The following is a 21,437-nucleotide window of genomic DNA, read 5'->3' as shown; positions in this document are numbered from 1 at the left end:
GAACATATTTTATAATGAAAAGAAAGAAAAAAAAACACCTATTCAGATAAATCAACAGAAGAGAGAAGTGGCTGTTAGGATGACTGAGATTGAATGCATCTGAGTGATACTGCATAAGACAACCATACTCTACAAAACTCTAAGAAATGTCCAGGAAAAGAGAAAACTTCTTGGGGCCAAGAATGGAGAATACTGCTTTAAAACGTAACTGAAGCAAACAGAATTTAGTCCTATATCTGTCTCTGTTTATATCTTTGGTTAACTAGTTTATCCTCCCTAACATTTTTTTTTTATTTACTAAATAGGATATTCCCAGTTGACTGACTTAAGGCATAAGATAAATGTCAATTATTTAGTGTTGTTACAAGCAATAATAACTAATTTCTTTGCTGATATTTTTTCCAAGTGGCTTAGCTAAACCAAAGTGATTCTAATATACACCAAAAATAAAGGTTAGATAAGAACAAGAAAAATTTGGGGGGATGGGAAAATGTAAAATGACCTACCAGGTCTACCAGAGAATTTGCCACAAAGAAATTCATTACTTAGTTTTGCTTTCTTCTCAGTCCTTTGCCCCCTTGAGTTTTTATGGATTCTGAAATCCCTATCTCTTTATGTGGTTTTTGTAAGGATTCTAGGACACTATATCCTCCTTCAGCCTATATAATTCTATATCTGTTTTCTTCATTAATTTATAGAATGTCACAAAAGAATCTCATTTACAACATTGGACTTATCTGGGACTTTGATATAATAAGAAGTAATGAATTCACTGAGTAATGAAAAAGTACAGAGAACAAAGAAGAGTCCAGACCAGAACTTTTTGAGGTAGACATAGTAGGAGCTACAAAACTGTCATTAATATAACAAAGGAGACTGGAAAAAAAATTTCATCAGGGCAGAAGAATGAAAAGAGAATACTGCCATGAAAAACCAAAGGGAAAAGATTTCAAATGGTTAAACATTTAGAAAAGGTCATTGAATTTGGCAATTAATTGAATTCTGTTCATTAGAAGATATGTTATGGAGTATGCTCAATAATTAGCAAAAATTTGGAATTTTTTTTTTGGTAATTGGCTTGTCCCTCACCCTGGTCTAATTATTATAGTGTGAGTTCCTTGAAATATTGACAAAATTATAATACCCAGAGTAAACCAAACGCCAGGTAATTCTCCGACCTTTTTCACAAAGTTGACAGTCTAAACAGTCATTTTTCTCCTCTTCAATTCCTGCTCTTCAAAAGGAGAGGACTTAAAATCCAAGCACACTTTAATATTCAAGTTGATATTTCCTTAAACTTCAAAATCCTATTTTCTCAACCTCCTTAAATGCTATGATAGAAGTGTTCCACTATCTGACTCTCTCTTATAATTCTACCTTTATCTAAGTTTCATCTCTCCTGCATTTGTTCTTCATCTTCATTGAGACCTCTCTTTTCTTCATCCCTCAATATCTTCTCAGACAATAAACTTTTCCACTCTCTCCAATCTCAGTCTAAGAGTTAGATTTCAACTCTGTGTCTTTCATTTCAATGCTAGACCTTCTTTTGGCCTTGAATCATTTATCCCTTTGCTGTATCCTGCTTGTCTCTTGCTAAATCTTAGTCCCAGATTACTCCCACTATCTGCCTCTCTTCTTCTACTTTAAGTTGAATTCAGCTAAAGGATGTTTTATAATCATGCTGCAATATAATTACAACTTAATGTTATCCAAACTCAATCAGGTTATCACTGTGACAAGAAAATCCGTTAGTTCCTCACTAATTCCTTATTTTCTTTCTTTTTTTTTTTAAATTTTTATTCTTGGATAATTTTTCAACATTGACCCTTGCAAAATCTTCTGTTCCAAATTATCCACTCCTTCCCCCCACCTCCTCCCCTAGATGGCAAGTAGCCCAATACATGTTAAATATGTTAAAATATATGTTAAATCCAATATATGTATACATATTTATAGTTATCTTGCTGCACAGGAAAAATCAGATCAAGAAGAAAAAAAAAATGGGAAAGAAAACAACATGCAAGCAAACAACAAAAGAAAGAGTAAGAGTCCTATGCTGTGGTCCATCCTCAGTTCCCACAGTCCTCTCTGTGGATGTAGATGGCTCCCTTCATCACTGAACAATTAGAATTGGTTTGAATCATCTCATTGTTGAAGAGAACCACGTCCATCAGAATTGATCATTGTATAATTTTGTTGTTGCCTTGTATGATGATCTCCTGGTTCTGCTCATTTCACTTAGCATTAGTTCATGTAAGTCTCTCCAAGCATCTCTGGAATCATCCTGCTGGTTGTTTCTTACAGAACAATAATATTCCATAATATTCACATACCATAATTTATTCAGCCATTCTCCAATTGATGGGCATCCACTCAGTTTCCAGTTTCTTTCCACTACAAAGAGGGCTGCCACAAACATTTTTGCACATGTGCGCCCCTTTCCCTCCTTTAAGATCTCTTTGGGATATAAGCCCTATAACAACATTGCTGGATCAAAAGGCATACACAGTTTGATACTTTTTGAGCATAGTTCCAAATTGTTCTCAAGAATGGTTGGATTTATTCACAGTTCCATCAACAATGTGTCAGTGTCCCAGTTTTCCCACATCCCTTCCAACATTCATCATTATCTTTTCTTGTCATCTTAACTAATATGACAGGTATGTAGTAGTATTTCAGAGTTATCTTAATTTTCATTTCTCTGATCAATAGTGATTTAGAGCACCTTTTCAAATGACTATAATTAGCTTCAATTACTTCATCTAAAAATTGTTCATATTTTGGGGGGAATAGCTTGAATTATTATAAATTTGAGTCAATTATCTATATATTTTAGAAATAAGGTCTTTATTAGAACCTTTGAAAAAATTCCTTTTTTTTTTTCCCCAAAATAACTTTCTAAGAGTTAGGGGTTTCAAGGCTAAAGGTAAAGTGGAATTAAAAAAAAAAAAAAATCATCAGTTAAATGAATCTCAGAGAAGGAAAATTGTGAATTCAGTTTTGACATGTTAACATGTTATAAATAGTCTGGAAACACCCAATGTGAATTATACAATAAGCAGTTGTTGATCCAGCACTGAATTGGGAGAGAGGCAGAGAGAATTAATCTGGGAGTTATGTGCATAAAGATGATAGTTAAACCCATAAGAGCTGGTGAAGCATATAACAAACACTTAATAAAGATTAATGACTTTACTTGACCTTCCCTCTAAACTTTCTCTTCTTCCAAATTTGCCTATTATTCTTGAAGACACCATAATACTTCTTGGTATTTGGAGTTCATAAGCTTAGTATTATACTGGACAATGTCTCTTACCTGACATATCAACTCACAAATCTTACTATTTTTATCTCCAAAATTACCTCCTGCCAAACATCTACAACTTCAGTTCACACTCTCATAATTTACATTATAGCAGCAAACTTCTAATTGATCTTTCTGATTCACATATGTCCCTATTGTAGTCATCCTACATACTGCTGCCAAAGTGATTTTCCTTAAGTGCACATCTAATCAGATGACTCACCTATTCAACCAACTACATCGGTTTCCTATTACCTCTAGGATAAAATATTAATGCCTTCTGTTTAGTTTTTAAAGTCCTATACAATCTGGCCCCAACTTAATTTATAGTCTCAATGGACATTATTCCCTTTCCCAGTCCAGTCCAGTCCAGTCAAAAGAACTCTTTATTCCTTATTAATGATATTCTATCTATCATCACTGGTTGTACTTGGAATTCATTCCATCATTTACTCTGTCTTGCAGAGTGCTTCTTTTCATTTAAGATGTACCTCAGATACTATCTTCTACATGAAGTCTTTCTTGTTCTCCCCAGTTTCTAAGGTCTCGCTCCCAAGTTATCTGTAATTTAATTAGTCTGTACAGATAGATGTATTTATCAACTTAATACTATATTTTTTACAGGCACTTATCTCCTTTATTAGAAACTAATCATCAACATCTAGCACAGTCTATGGCACATTGTAACAATACTTGTTGACTACATGACTATTTCTTTATCTTTCATCTATACTATTTATTCTAGTTTTCAGTACACAGTGAAAACAACAATTAGCATTTACTGTGTTTGGCAAATATTAAATATCTGTAATAGTTATTATGCACCATGAAATAGAAACTGTACCTTCAGTCTATGAAAACGAACAATGTCTCCAACTTTGTAGATTACTGGAAGTGTATCAAGATTTACACTGAAAAGCATACAGGTTAACTTGACATTGGACTGATCCATGATAGTTACAACTGAACAATAATCTGAAAAATACAAAATTACAAAATTAACAAAATTTGACTTTCTTTACAAAAAGCTTTTAAAATAAAAACTGTATAAACTCAAAGTCACCAGCCTTTGAAATAATAACACACTATTTCAGAAACATTGGTGGAAAAATTGGAAAACAATAGGGTACATACTATGTATAGACCAACATCTCACATCATATACCAAGATATAGTTAAAATGGGTACATGATTTAGACATAAAGAGTTATATCTACCCAAGGAAATACTAAAGAAGGGAAAGGGACCTGTATGTGCCAAAATGTCTGTGGCAGCCCTTTTTGTAGTGGCTAGAAACTGGAAAATGAATGGATGTCCATCAATTGGAGAATGGTTAGATAAATTATGGTATATGAATGTTATGGAATATTATTGTTCTGTAAGAAATGACCAACTGGAGGAATACAGAGAGGCTTGGAGAGACTTATATCAACTGATGCTGAGTGAAACGAGTAGAATTAGGGGATCATTATACACTACAACAATGATACTGTATGAGGATATAGTCTGATGAAAGTGGATATCTTCAACATAGAGAAGAGCTAATCCAATTCCAATTGATCAATGATGGACAGAATCAGCTACACCCAGAAAAGGAACACTGGGAAATGAGTGTAAACTGAGAGTATTGGGTTTTTTTGTTTTGTTTTGTTTTGTTTTATTTCTCTTCCCAGATTATTTTTACCTTGCGAATACAATCCTTCCTTTGAAACAACAACAACAACAAAATTTGGTTCTGCACATATATATTGTACCTAGTATATACTATAAGATATTTAATATGTATGGGAATGCCTGCCATCTAGGGGAGGGGGTGGAGGGAAGGAGGGGAAAAATTCGGAACAGAAGGGAGTACAAGGGATAATGTTGTAAAAAAAAAAAAAAAAAATTACCTATGCATTTGTACTGTCAAAGAAAATGTTATAATTATAAAAATTAATAAAAAAATAACAAAAAAAGAGTTATATCTATTGAGAAGAGTAAAAAAAATAATTTTATCTATCAGATCTGTGGGGAAAGGAAGAATTCATGACCAATCAAGAGAAAGCATCACAAAACATAAATGAGATAATTTTGATTATATTAAATTAAAAAGCTTTTGTAAAAACAAAACTAATATAATCAAGATTAGAAGGAAAGCAAAAAACTGGGCAACACTGTTTACAGTAAGTCTCATTTTCAAATGAGAGGTCTCTGATAAAGACCTCATTTCTCAAATACATAGAGATGCAAGTCAAATGTCTAGGAATAAAATCCATTCCTCAATTGTTAAAAGGTCAAAGGATATGAATAGGCAGTTTTCTGTGAAATAAAAACTCTCAAGAGACATGTAAAAAATTGCTCTAAATCACTTGTGACCAGCAAATGTGACAAAAAAAAAAAAAAAAAAAAAAAAAAGGAAAATGACAGGAGTTGGAAAGAATGTGGAAAAATCGTGGGGGAAAAATGTGTGTGGGGAAGAGACTAATGCACTGGTGGAATTGTGAATTGATCCAACCACTACAATTTGAAACTATTCTCAGAGGGCAAGCAAATTGTGCATACCATTTAATCCAAAGATACCACTACTAGATCTGTAACACAAAGACAATATAAAAAAAGGGAAGACTGGGGCAGCTAGGTGCCACAATGGATGCAGCACCTGTCCTGAAGTCAGGAGGACCTGAGTTCAAATCTGGTTTCAGACACTTAACACTTCCTACCTATGTGACCCTGAGCAAGTCACTTAACCCCAATTGCCTCAGGAAAAAAAAAAAAAAGGGGAGGAATTACACATGCAAAAATATTTATAACAGCCCTTTTCATGTTGGCAAAATATTAGAAATTGAGAGGATGCCCATCAATCAGGGAATGGCTGAACAAGCTATGATAATTGAATGTAATAGAATATTATTGTGCAAGAAGAAAAAATAAACAGGCAGATTTCAGAAAAATCTAGAAAGACTTGTATGAACTAATGAAAAGTGAAATGAGCAGAACCAGCAAAACCCTGTACACAGTGTCAGCAACATTGTGTGAAGATCAACTATGAACGATTCAGCTCTTCTCAACAACATAATGATCCAAGACAAGTACAAAGGACTCATGAAGGAAAATGCTATTTATCCAGATAAAAACTCATGGACTCTGAATGCAGATCAAAGGATACTTTTTTCACTTTCTTTATTCTTTTTTGTTTTTCCTCCTTTTAATCATTTTCTTCTTTCATTATTACAATATGGATATGTGTCTTATACATTAGTCACATGTATATCTATATTAAATTGTCTACCATGTTAGGAAGAGGGAAGGAGAAAGGAGAGAGAGAGAAAAATTTGGAACTCAAAATCTTTTAAAAATGATGCTAAAAATTGTCTTGACATATAATTGGGAAAAAATAAAATACTATTTAAAAATGTTCAAGTGCATATTAGGTATAACTACTTAAATACTAAAAAATATAGTTACTAAAATTACATATTAAATGTAAAAGACATAAATGCATTTCAAAGAAGAAATAATGTGTCATTTAATGTACTCCTGCATTTCAACTTTGTCTTATGACTATTATCTTAACATGGCTCAGGATAATCAATCACTCAACTAGCAATTACTAAGCACCTATTATGTGTAAGCATTGTATAAGTTGTTTAGGATACAAATGCAAAATTAAATTGTCCCTACCCTCAAGAAACTTACATGTTACCAGGAAGAAAATAGTATGATTATTTTTAGTAAAAAATTTAGTAAAATATTAATTAATTTAACATGTTTCAAGAACAAAATCTATTAAGTTCCCGTTTTATGTACCAGGAACTATTTAGGAGTTCTAGATACAAAGAGTAAGTCAATTCCTTGTCTCAAGGAGCTTATATTCCTAAATAATTCCTGAGATATTTGAAATGAAAAGAAATACAATGATGCAATATACTTTGGCATAACATGTGAGCCATGAGGAAAGAATCTATCATTTTCTGATGCCTTTTTAAAATACATTTTAATTAACCTCAGGTGAAGAGTTTTCATATGGAATAGATACTAATAAAGAGCTTCTAAAAGGATAAATATAGTAAAGTCAGGTGATATTAAAATTAATTAAGGAAGCTCTTGTACAGAGACTCATTTTGACTCTTTTTTGGACTATCCTCCATTAGAAATATTACTCAAATCAGCCTGCTCATGGAAGCAAAGAGAATCCATTAGCAATTGAGTCATTCATGAAATTAGCTTTTATTTTAAAAATAACGAGGGATACTATAAATACACATACATATATATGTGTGTGTATATATATGTATATAACTTGCTTAATTTTACATATCTCTTAGCTGAACCCTAAAACTAATTATTTCTTCCTTATTAAAACTAATTATTTTTTTCCTTATTGATACTTTCCTTTTCCTACCTAGATTGTACATATACCATTGCTTTACCAAGACAATTTTCTGCCTCACCAAGAAGTGATTCTTTAATTCTTTATTTAGCCATTTCTCATGTGTTAATTCCCTTTTTCTTTCCTCTTTTTTTTAACTTTCTCAATTATTTTTGAAAAAATTTCTCCTTAAAGTTCAATATTTCTATCAATGACTTTTCACCTTCTGTCCATATTTTTTCCAAGGATCTTCCACAGGAAATCTCCACAGCATTCTTACTTCACAGAATCAAAAAACATACCAATTTATTGGACAATGGATAAAGACAAACATATTTACAATATCAGCAAACACATCAATGACTAGAAATGGTCTATAAAATTACATGAATTTCTAGTAACCTCTACTCCACATTTTGTGGTGACAATTTTTTGACAGTTTGTCACAGTAATCAGCATCTTTTCTGGTTGAGAAAGTGGAACTTTATTTGTCTACCCATGGAGGTATTATAAAACTTAACTAAAAAAGTGATTATCTGACTTTAAATTAGGTGACTACTGAACTGAAAAACTGAAAGTCTCTATTCCAAAAACAAAACCACTTTCATAGACAATGTATAATCTATTGTTTCACAAAAATGAACCATACTGAAGTTACTTTGTGTTTTGGGCTCTTTTTTGGAGAAATAATTTATAGTTGACACCTCATGATGAATTTTTTTTTTTTTTGAGAGAGCTGTAACAAAGCTTTCATGAGTTCAAGAGGAATTTAGATTATAAGCTTATTTTTATATAACAAAAAATGTTACAGGAACAGTATAGTGCCTACTGGTTTGGATCTGAGGTACTTCTGAATATCACAAGCATTGTGGTGGGGTAATATGGTACATTGGAAAAATTATTGATTCTAGTCAGATGACCTAGATTCAAATTACATCTCTGATGCTGACTGTCTATGGATTTGTTTTCTCATCTTCAAAATGAGTAATCAAATTAAATGGCCTCTAAAATTCCTTCTACATCATGTAGAATATGTAATCCTAATTTGTAATCCAAATATGTAATCCTAAATTGAAGAATGTTCTATCACTTTAATAACTGAAAATACAATCTGTATTTTTAAAATAAAAAAGAAATATATATGAAAAAGTGATGTATTTTATTAATAGCAGATCTGAAAATATTTTTCAAAGTTGAACTTAAATTATATATTTTCTATTTGATTAGATTTCATAGAAAATTAGTTTTCTTTATCAGATCAACATGTCATTAATTATATTGAAAATGAAATTATTTTGAAATCATATTGAAATTTGGATTTTAGTTGTGTAATTAGCTTATTTATCACTAATTACTATTTGATATCTCTAAATGTTCTTTAGGTTCTATACCTATTATAAATTTGATGTCTTTTACATAAATTGAGGCTGAAAGTATAATTTGCATTTGTATATGTTAATATACCCCTAAATATAACCCAATCTGATGTGATTAGAATAATATTTATCAAGGAGCTTTCAAAGCCAAGGTTTTAAACATGATAAAAGAACTCTAACCATATCAGAAAATGGCTTGTACTTACATAAGCAGGTCAACTAAAGTGTCTTATCTTATCTTCAATCTCTATTAATTTGCTTCCATTTCTCTACACATTCCAACCTAAGGCCTTTTCTATCTGACTTAGGCTTCAAACAATTGAAACAGTTTCCGGGTCACCCTTTATTGACAAATGCAATGTCCTTTTTCCCACCCCATCTTTCTTGACCTCTCTGCAGCATTTAATATTACTAACCAACTCCGTCTCTTCCCTAGGTTCTTAAGACACTGCTCTCTCTTGGTTCTCCTCCTGCTTGTCTGACCAATCCTTGAGTCTTCTTTGCTAGATTTCCATCAATGCCATACCCACTAACAGTAGATATTCCTGAAGGTCCATCCCAGTTTCTTCTTTACTCTTTCCTTTCATTTGGTGATCTCATTAACTTTCTAGTCTTTCAGTTTAGCAACCTATGAGATATCTTCAATTTTTCACTCTCATTCATCTCTCATACCCAATTAGTTGCCAAGTCCTTTAGATTCTAATGTTGTAACATTTCTCTCATCTTCCCTCATATCTACCCATACTAATCCAAGCATTCATTACCTCATGAGTAAATTACTTTGATGGTCTCTTGGTTTCTTTGCTTCCACATTCATTGTTTCCGCTAATCATTCCCTAATAGAAAAACTAAATATTTTATTGTGCTTTGGCAAAGGACTGATCAGATCACTACTCAGCTCAAGAACTTTCACTATCTTATTTCCCCCAAGATAAAATATAAACTCTTCAATCGGGTATATAATGCCACTTACAATGCCTTTCTAGGCCTATTTCACATCATTCTTCTTATTGACATATTCTATGTTTTAGATCAAGTAGCTTTCTGTTCCTAGAAATCTAATTTTCTCTCTCCTGACTGCCTAGTCTTCCTTGGAATATACTCCTCCTGACCTCACCACTCAGAATCCTTTCTATATGTATTATAAATTACTTCATTTTACTGGGCAGCTTTATGATCCAGTCAAACTTGTTTCTTACTGGGAAGGCTAGTAGAATCATGAGAAGACAGTTTTGAAGAGAGCTGGATTGTTCACATAGTCTGATTTCCAACCATTCACTGGGTCATTTTAGTTCCTGTGAGGTAGCCTTTACATAAAATCTGTATAGTACTGACTGTTCTCAGTATATAACACTTATTTCAAAGCCCTACTTACACTATACTAACTTACCTATTTTTAATAGATTAAAGTATACATCTTTAACTAGTTCTTAATATGTAAGAATAATATTGCCTTGCTAGATTATTAGCTTAGTAAAGACAGTATATAATTCTTTTTCAATTTCTCAGCACTGAACACAGTGAACACAGAAGGCATTTCATAAGTAGTTTTTCAATATATTATTTCAGCAATTCCGTGAAGAAATAAAACTTTAGTTGCAATCAGACAATTCTCTTCTTGCTTCCTAATTATTTTATAAGGTAAGAAAAGTAGCTATTATTCTTAAAGAGAACACATAGTTCCCATGAAAGATGTATCTGAGTTCCCAAACACAGTTGTGTTTCTTCTAGCTACTTTTTTTAAGTAGACAGAAAAACAAGTGGGAGTTTATTTTAATTGAGACTACTTGCTCTCCTTTAATAACTATTTCTCATTAAAACCTGGCCTCTAGCTATTCATACCTGCCAAAGTATGAGAGCTAACTTCCTGATCTGAACTCTCCCCAAGACTTTTCTGATCCAAGCTGCAGTAAAATCCCAGTTTTGTTATATACTATCCCACCTGCTATTTCTTCTATTGTTTAGATCACCTATGCTTTAGATTTTCAGGATTCAGGGTCCCAGAGAGTCACTGTAACCCACAGCTTTGGCAATGGAAAGCTACAAGCTATTTTGGCTTTGGAAAGTTGAAAAATAAGAGGATGTCTATACTTATTCTATTTTTCTGAAATTCTGGTCATTCCCCTGAAGGCACCAAATTTTTAATTAGATACTTACCTTTAACACCCTAGTAAATCCTTTTTAAAAACAAAATAATAAAAATTTAAAAATTTTTTAAATATTTTAAAGAGCTTTGTATGCAGTGATTCTGACAATTATAATCCCTCAACTTTTCCCTCTTACTTAGAATAGGATAGAAAAAAATAAGGAAAATCTTACAATGCCTTATTTCTCTTTTGTATAAGTCTTAACTCCAAGGTATTTTGTTGTCAACAAGTTTTTTTTCTCTCTAGCCTCAATATGATGCCAGAAAATGTCACTATTATTCATTCTTACTTTCAATAGGTAATATACATTTGATAATATTTCCTTTAAACACCGCATATTCACCAAGATTCTAATCTCATTGAATAGCTTTGTTTCTTTCTGTTCTATTTATTGTTGGGGTTCACATCTTTTTCAATTTTAAACTTTGCACCGTAACTTTCTAATAGTATAATTTTATTCAAATTATATTCTGAAGTGTGAAAATTCATTTATAAATAGAAAATGGGATTTTATCACCATTTAATTTGATAATAAAATTGAGAACCACAAAAGCTTATGAGAAAGAAAACCAGAAATTGAGGATAGAAAAGTATGATCCTAAAAATTGTGCTAAAGTAAATATTTAGAAAATTTAAAATAGGATTTGAACAATACTTGACACAGCAATATTCTTTTAATTTGTACTTACCAATTAGCTCCACAAGCTGGCATTTCTAATACCTTCTTGTGATTTGTACCCTTATTTAGGTAGCAGAATGGAGAGAGTGAAGTACTTGAATTTTTATTAGTTGTGTGGGTATATGTGTCACTTAGCCTCATTTATGAAATAAAGATAATAACAGTACCTTAATTGATAAGGTTGTCGTGAGAATCAAAAGACATATCTATATATGAAACACTAAAGTGCCATATAAATGTTAGATATCTATTATTACTAGATATGGGGTTTGAAAAGTTGATAACATATGAAGCTTTTAATAGATACAGGACTTGCAAACTTGATTAGCTGACAATGTTGTATTCTACATGCCTAGATTACTGACTAGGCTTCTAAAGGAATGAATATGAATAATTTTCAAGCATAAAGCATAACACAACTGTACTCTTTCTAATGGGGGAAAGTTTTTTGTTTTTTTTTAAATGATAGTTGCTAATTACCATTTTTGGAAAGATGAAGTAAAATTCTGAACAAAATTTAAATAAACACAAATGTCTAAATATCATTTGGTATGGTTCTTACTAATCTTTAATTACAACCAATCAGTACTAAAATTGGCCCTAATCTCCCTCTCCCAAAGAGCTGAACAGAAATAACTGTTCAAAGAATAATAAATTTCATCTTATAATGCCAGTTGGGGTTCTACCTAGTTCAGTTTGTCTCAAAAGTGTTTGCAGATAGTTTTTCAGGGAGCTTTCTCTTTATAACTAAAATAGAACTTTTACTGTCTTTAGGCAAATGAGAGAGATACTTTTATTCTTACTTGCAAGTATTCCTTACCAGCCTGTCAGATTTTTGCTTATTTTCTAAAAAAGGTTGAAAGAAATAATGAGTAATAGGATGCCACTGGTCACAATAAAAACATTAGGATAGTCATTTTTCAATCAGTATACTGTCAGCCTTGAAAGTTACCTTTTCTATTTGATGACATGTTCTTTCACATCATCAAAGGATTCAGAATTAGATAGAACCTTAGATATAGTCTAGTCGAAAACCCTTATTGTAGATGAAAGAGCCAAGCTTAGATGAAAAACAAATTGTAGGATTAGGACTCTACTATTAATCTTGTCCATTAGAATCAAACTTCTTAAACTGTAGTTCAAGATTCATATGGAGTTTCATAATTGAATGTGGAGGTTGAGAAATTATGATTTATTATCAGTAAATGTTTATTTGTATAATATTTTATATATAATTGAGGTCACATAAAAGCTTCTCCAGTGAACAGGATGGCAATTGGAAAAAGTTTGAAAAGCAGTGCTCTAGCATACAACCAAACTAGATAATGTATACAAAGAAAATTATGTTATATATATAAAATGTATGTAAACTGCAAATATTGAAGTATTATATAAACATAAGCTCTTTTGCTTCACTTACATAGTAATAGTCCAGGACAAAAGGAACTAGATAAGAGGGTCTATGTAGACTCTTGGTAAGACTAATTAACCAGAACATTTTTTATATGTATATAGATAGATCTTGCTAACATGTTTCAAATTTAAATTTTGATTAGTAATTAAACCATAGCACCTAAGATCCTGTTTAAACTATTTCCTCTACTATTGCTGCCACTGTCACAGCTGCTGCATTTAACTATTCTGGATCTTCTTTTCAGAGAAAAGTACAAAACTAAATCTTTGTCGCAGGTCAGGTTAAATTATCATAAATTTCAACATAATTTTTTAATGTACCTAACTGAAAAGTGAAGTATAACATTATCAATGGAGGTCAAAATAATAAATTATAAATAGGATCTTTAATTTTTCCATTCTAAAATTAAATTCTCACAATTTTATATGTGTATGTATTTACAAATATATATGGATTGATTTAATTTCTATCATAGTTTATAATTTTTTCATTATTTCACTCATCTGTATTTCGCCTACATAACACAGTGAATCTACAAGAAAACCTATACAATAGAAAACTGAGGCCTATAATATACAATGATGAAGAGAATAGTGCAAATTTTAGACACATGATTTTTTTAAGCTTACAATTTGATTGTCATCAAAATTAGCCTAGAAAATCTCTTAAATTGGCTAGCTTTGCATTACTTCTCATTAGAATCTTATCCCTTTGGGGAGATTTCAGCAATGTACAGAATCATTTATTTCAACACATTGGTAACAAAAAGCACAAACTTATAATTCATTTCTTCAGGTCATATTAATGCCTTTTAAGTCTTCCCTAAAATCTAGCCTTTACCACTTATAATTTTTTGGAAAAAGGATATACCTCTTTGGAAAGCATTATCACCCTTGTAAAGCTGATGCATGAGTCCCCAAAGACAATGAGAATCCCAAGTAGTTTGGGGGACACAGAACAAGAGATAGGATACTACGTTCTTAGGAATAGAGTGATATGGATAAAGGTTGATGACCAGCCTTCACAAGTAGGGTCATAGAATGGATCCTAACATACAATACTCTTTGTCTCTGACAGATTCCTTCATGAACTGATAGGAGACTGTGTGAAGAGAGGGGAGGGGACAGAAAATAGGTCTGCTCTAGTAAGGTTACAAAGGAAGTAACATTGAAATTGTAGAGAGAAGGGTAAAAATTTACTTAAGAAGATTTACCCCCTTAAAGAGCAGAGAGAGAATAGATGCATGACACATAAATCAAAAAAAATAAGAATTCAGAATAAATGAGAACAAGAAATAATAAAAAAAAAAAAAAAAGAAAGGAGAAACTTTTTAGAAAAGACTCCAGCTAAAGAGAATTAATAAAAAATTGCTAGGGAGCAAAGAAGAAACAGACTAGCAAAAAAGTAGTGTAAGCAAAACTAATTGCAAAAGGACCATTAAAAGGAGATAAAAATTAATTCAAAGGAAATAAATGGATAAAACAAAACAAAAGCTTAATAATCACTGCCTTTTCAACCTGTAACATCCCTTTACAAGAACTGCCCCTTCTGCTATTGGTGAGTTTATCCTAAGAGCTTCATTGTACAAGGTATCCTCCTTCCCTCTTAGTTACTTTCTCTTTCTTTTCATCTTCCTTTTATATGTTGTCTTCTCCCATTAGAATGGCATTGGGAGTGTTTATTTTTGCTTGTATTTGTATCCCCAATACCTACTAGGGTGCCTGGCACAAAATAAGTGCTTCATAAATGCCTATTTCCTTCCTTATATTTTCAATTCATTAATCTCTTTTTTGTTGATGATAAATGTTTAGTAATATTGTGTAAAGACTATTTTCATTGCATCTCAAAAGTATTATGTTAATGACTGTGATCATTTTGTTTGGAAAAAAAAAACATTTTTTGCATAATCTTTTTGAACTCTATATATGAACTCACACTCTATATAGTTTAGTTTCCATTTTAATCCTGGATCCTTAACTGATCACAATTTTATTGTAGTGATTCTAAAAAGTATATTTAAAATTTCTGTTCCTCTAAATTTATATGAGACATTAAGAGGTAAAGCTGTCTCCCCTATTCAAAGGCTTTTAGTAGCTCCCCTATAGAACCATGTAGCACACATAACCACTTCAAACTGGCATTTAAGGCTTACTAATATCTGGCACCAATCTATCTTTTCTATCATATTTTCTACCCTTTTTAAAAAATATATTTTATGTTTCAAAAAAAGTAACTAATGATTGTTAGCATTCTCATCATGTTTTCTCTTGGCTATATGTATTTGTATGGATTATCTTCAAACCTTTCCATATAACTGCCAGATAAAATTTCTCTTGATTCATCTAAAGTAATACCTACCTACTCAGTGAAGCTTTTCTTGATCCCATCACATCTGAATGTTATCTCACACTCTCTCAAATTCTTCTCCATCAATAGTGAATTTCTCATACATACTAATCAAATGGCAAATTATATTTAATTTGGATACTATGATAGATCACACCAAGAAGAGAATGGAACACAATCCAGCATAGGTTGCCCTCCACAGTGTGGCAGTGAAGCCCTGAACACTGGTACACACAAATGACAAGGCCACAACCTCTGATGAAAGTGCCTGTACCAAGGTGCCAATAGACTGAGCCTGCTTCGAGCCAGTAATAGGTCTTGGAGGCAAATGACTTGTTCATAGTGGCTTGTAAAGCTCTCAAGATGGCAAGAACTGAAAACTTACAGATCCTTATAACAGGCTCCAAAAACAGCTGTACAAAAAACCTTGAAACTTGGAACAGTATATACCCTCTACCTTGGGAGCAGAATCCAAATTTAACCTAAACTTAAAAATCAAGTGAAAAATGACTAAAGAAAATAAAAGTCAAGAAATAGACTATAAAAATGAGCAAAAAATAACCTGACCACAGAAAGTTATTATAGTAACTCAACAACATCAAAACTGCTCTATTTAAGCCTTGAAGAAAAAAGTGAATTGGCCTCAGACTGAAAAAGAACTCCTGGAAGAGCTCGAAAAGGATTTTAAAAACCAAATGAAAGACTAGGAACACAAATGAGAATGAAGCAAGAAAATCATGAAAAATAAAGTAACTGTTTGGCAAAGGAGGCACATAAGAATTACAAAAGAGAAAAAAAGAAGAAGAAAAAAAAACCTTAAAACAGAATAGGCCAGGGACAACTAGGTGATGAAGTGGATAGAGCACCAGCCTCAGACACTTAACACTTACTAGCTGTGTGACCCTGGGCAAGTTACTTAACCCCAATTGCCTCAGGAAAAAAAAAAAATAGAATTACCCAAATTGGAAAGGAAAAAACAAAAGGTACAAAAGCTCGATGAAGAAGATAATTAATTAAAAATCAGAATTGGCCAAGTGGAAGCTAATGGCTGTATGAAATATCAAGAAACAAAGAAAACAAAGAATGATAAAAGAGAAGACACTATGAAATATCTCAGTGGAAAACTGACCAGGGAAAAAGATCCAAGAATTAATTTAAGAATTTCTAGATTTCCTGAAAGCCATGATCAAAAAAAAAGAGTCTAAACATCATCTTTCTTCTTCATTATCATCTTTTTTTTTTTTTCACACCATCTTTCAAGAAATTATCAAGGAAATACTCTGTTGAAGAACCAGAGGGTAAAATAGAAACTAAAAGAATCCAATGATCATCTCCTGAAAAATATTCCAAAATGAAAGCTCCCAGGAATATTTTAGCCAAATTCCAGAGTTCCCAGGTCAAGGAGAAAATAATGCAAACAGCCACGGGGGAAAAAATACAAATATCATGGCGCCACAGTCAGGATAGCACAAGATTTAGCTGCAGAAGCTACATTAAAGGATCAGAGGATTTCAAATAAGATATTTCAGAGGGTCAAAGATCTAGGGTTATAACCAAGTGTCACCTGTCCAACAAAACTGAATATAATCCTTTGGAGGGGTAAATAAATATTTAATGAAATAAAAGACTTTTAAGAATTCCTATTCAGCACAGAGCTGAATAGACAATATGACTTTGAAATATAATATCAAAAGAAGCATAAAAAAGTAAACAGAAAAAGAGGCCAATAAGGGTAAAATGTTTACATTCCTACAGGAGATTATACTTGTAACTCCTAAGAACTTTATTATTAAACAGAAGGTACAAATGTGAGCTATATATATGGGATATTTAAAAATCAATAAAATTTATGAATGAGAAAGAAGAATAAAACAGGAAGAGGGGGAGCAGAGAGGTAGAATGGGTAAATTATATCATATAAAAGAGGTGTAAAAGAGATTTTACACTGAAAGGCAAAACAGGGAAAGTGTCCATTAATTAAGTAATGATTGTATATGATTGTGATGGGATACTATTGTGTGTAAGAAATAAGCATGATTCAGAAAAACCTATAAAGACTTACATGAGCTGATGTAAAGTAAGCAAAGTAAGGAGAACATTACAAAGTAGGGCTCCTTAACCTTTTTTCTCTCTACTCTTAACCCCTTTTTGCCTGAGAAATTTTTTTCCCCCCCTGAGGTAATTGGGATTAAGTGACTTGCCCAAGGTCACACAGCTAGGAAATGTTAAGAACTCAGGTCCTCCTGAATTTAGACCTGGTGCTCTATTTAGACCTGTGTCACCTAGCTGCCCCTGCCTGAGAAATTCTTATGCCACTGTCTCAAATTTGAACATAGATGTTTCTGGCAGTAAGTAGTTTGTGCTCAGTGCGAAGTACACATATTCTTTGCTCAAAAACAAGGCTGCAGTGAAGTCACTTGATGCATCATGGGCAAGCGGTGCCAGAAACAACTTAGATTTATTATACATTTGATGTTGAATTAATTTTTGGTAGTTGTTTTCAGAAACTATTTACTGTTGACAATTTTTTTTTTTGTAATCCTCACAGTCAGTAATGCATCCCAATATGAGGTCACAAACCACAGTTTAAGAAGCTTTGAAAACAGTAATAGCAATGCTGCATTAATGATCAACTGTGAATGATTTGGATATTAACAGCAATCCAAGATAATTCCAAAGGACTTATGATGAAAAATGGTATCCAATTCTTAAGAACTAATGGAGTCTGAATGCAGATGAAAGTACACTTCCTTAAATTTTTTGTTTTCTTTTTCTTTCTATGTTTTCTTTCATATGACTGATATGGATATGTTTTATATGACTGCATGGGTATATCTTATATATCCAATTGCTTGCCTTTTCAATGGGAGAATTCGAAACTCAACATTGTTTAAAAAAAAAAAAAAGTTTAAGAATTGTATTTACATATAATTGAGAAAAAATAAAATATTAAATAAGCAAAAAAAGTGAGAATCAAATCTTTTAACTTCTATATGGGCCTTAAAGAATTGCAAAGCAAGAGTAGGTCATCACTGGAAGCATTTTACATGTAATCTGCTTTGTATCAATTATAAAACATTTGGAAAGATAAAGAAATCATCTCATAATCAAATATAACAAAAGAAATAAATACAACTTTTGCACCTACGAAAAATAAAGAAGATAAAATGGGCAATTCTGATTTACAAAAAAAAAAAATGTATTAAGTATCTGAGATATATATACATATATATGTGTGTATATATATATATATATACATATATATGTGTGTATATATATATATAAATAAAATTGGGACAAATATAATAATCGTAAGACCTTCTCTGAGAGATAAATGAACAAAGGATATAGTGGCTATTAAAAAAAAAAAGAATATTTGTTTTTAATAAGGATAAGAATAAATGCTCCATCTAATATTTACTTGATTGGCAATGATGATAAGAAAGGTAAATGGCATCTGTTGAATGGAGTATTGCAGCATGGCAGGGCAGGAACACCAATGCACTGTTACATTGGTATGTAGAATTCTGAACTGGTCATTTAGGAAAGAAATATTTGACTATATCTAAAAAGTGCTAATTGTGCATACCCAAAAATATCACTGCTAAAAATATCCCCTAAAGAGGTAAAAGAGGATTAATGATTCATATTCATAAAAATATTACTGGTGGATAGATAAACCACACTCTATATGAATGTAATGGAATGAGGAAGGTGCTAGATTTAGAGATGCTTCAGTGGATTTGTGCAAATTTACATAGTTTAGTGATGAGAATAAGGGAAACAATTTTATAATCACTAAAATAAAGTAGAAGACAACAACTTTTAAAGATTTAAGAATTCTGATAAATGCTAATTCCAGTCAATCTCAAAAGACTGAAAATAAAGCACATTTCCTACTTCTTTTTAAAGAGATAAAAAGTGTAGGACAAGATATAATTTTGGACATGAAGAAGATGTGGATTTATTTTAATGAGTCATTCATATTTATTCTAAGGGATTTAAAAGGGAGAAAAAAGGAAGGGAAAACATGCTTGTTAAAAATACATTATACATAAAATGGTCGAAAGTCATACACAGTTCTGTTTTTCTGTTCTTTTAAAAATGAAAAGTTCATATTGATTTTAATAATATTACTAAGAAAAAAGACAACTAGAAATAAAATAATATGTACTTGCCAGATAAAATTTTATGTATATACCATTCATTAATTTTTCCACCTACAAAATAAATGTCTTTCTAAACTCTTTTAAGGGATACATCAAAAACAATAAGTGACTCTAAAACCCTTCTCAAATTTTAGTAATTTAAGTATAAAGCATTGTATCTCTGTAAAACTGTTGAAAGTTTCAAAGGTATAAAAATTAATAAATGATCTCTTCACTTTGAGGAAAAAAATTAATTTTCCTTATTTTGTCATTTTTATTTAGGACAATATTAGAAATATTACCAAAAGTTTTGATCTTAAATTGTGGCAAGAAAAAGCTGTATCCCAATATAACTTTTATGATGAATGGCCAAATAGACTTTTTTTTATCTTTAGTTTAACAATTTTTTTCAATTAAAAAAAAAAATTAAAATATGTAAAAATCACTTAAGACAAAGAGATAAATAGAAATAAAATTTTACAAATACACTATAGTCTCCCCCCTCTAAATATATTACTAAAATTCATCAGTAAGAAATATAACTGTGCTAAAGTTATAATATCTTTATGGAATATTGCTCTTTCAAGAATTAATTTCTTTTATCTGAGTAATAGCAATATGTATGCAAAGTACATTGTATTAAAGTGCTCTCATTTACATGATTTACAAAATATACAGAACTTAGTGAACAATTTGAAAGCATTCCATAAGAGATAAAAGCCACAAAGATTTAAGCTACTGATGTTTAATTCAGTTTAATAGTAATTTCTAATAAGGGAATCAATTTAAGAGACATAAACATTCAAGAACTACTTGTAGCATATGGCTAAAACAGATGTTTGAATGTGCTATATATATAGACTGTATATCACAATAAATACCATGAGATTTCTTATTATTAATTATTTGTTTTATTTACAAGTTCTCTAATTTTGAGTTTTATTTACCATTAAAAACATACTTAAATATTAAAAATCAAAGCCATATTATTCTAGATCTTAGAAAATAACCTGTTCATATTTCTTCTATTATCATAAAGGACAGATTCCCTCTAACAAAACTCCTCCTTAAAGACCTAGAAAAATCACCAAAGTTCCAATTAGTAAATACAAGAAAAAAATCATTGATTAACATCTCTAGCAGAGATCAGAGAGAGAGAATAGTCTGTGGACACCTGGGATTGGGGTTTGTTAGGCATGTGCTAGACTGAGCACTAAAGAAGAGGAATCAAAAGAGGGCCAAGCTGTGTAACAGAACAAGAAGAGATCCAAGAAGCATAAAGAAGAACCTAACATTGTACAGAATGCAAAAATAGGCATCAAGTGGAATCTATGCTATACACTACCAAAATCCAAGTCAGGTACAGGGTAGACTAAGGGAGTAGGAATGTACATCCAGGGTGAGGGGCAGTTTCAGGACAGACTATGTAGAACAAGTTGCAAGTTCAGGAGCAAATAGTAGTAGTAGCTACCTGGCTCTCACTACTGAAGTGAAATGGGGTTTCATTTTTTGACTCTGAAGGCTTCAGTGGAATATCCAAAGCAGGAATTCAAGAAGTAATATGGATTGCTCTGAACTTAAAGAACATTCTATCCAGCTGAAGGTGAGTCTAACAGAAATGTACTGGAACTTCTAGCCAACTCAAATCCAGGTCAGGAACATACAAACCTCA

The 21,437-nt window shown here is 31.6% G+C and overlaps 1 protein-coding gene across 3 annotated transcripts in view; it reads right to left on the bottom strand.

The window, feature by feature from the left end:
• The window catches only part of POT1 (protection of telomeres 1), a 76,772-nt gene that overhangs the window by 30,958 nt on the left and 24,377 nt on the right, over positions 1-21,437 (bottom strand). For all 3 annotated transcript variants that reach the window (XM_074268054.1, XM_074268053.1, XM_074268056.1), the window contains one exon: positions 4,149-4,279. In XM_074268054.1, coding sequence (XP_074124155.1) covers positions 4,149-4,279 — 131 coding nt within the window. The remainder of the gene's footprint in view (positions 1-4,148; positions 4,280-21,437) is intronic.

This window comes from Sminthopsis crassicaudata, chromosome 5, assembly GCF_048593235.1.
Source record: "Sminthopsis crassicaudata isolate SCR6 chromosome 5, ASM4859323v1, whole genome shotgun sequence".
In the NCBI taxonomy this organism is placed as follows: domain Eukaryota; kingdom Metazoa; phylum Chordata; class Mammalia; order Dasyuromorphia; family Dasyuridae; genus Sminthopsis; species Sminthopsis crassicaudata.
Note: the sequence above shows the minus strand (reverse complement) of the source record. Positions and strands in the feature narration are given on the sequence as shown.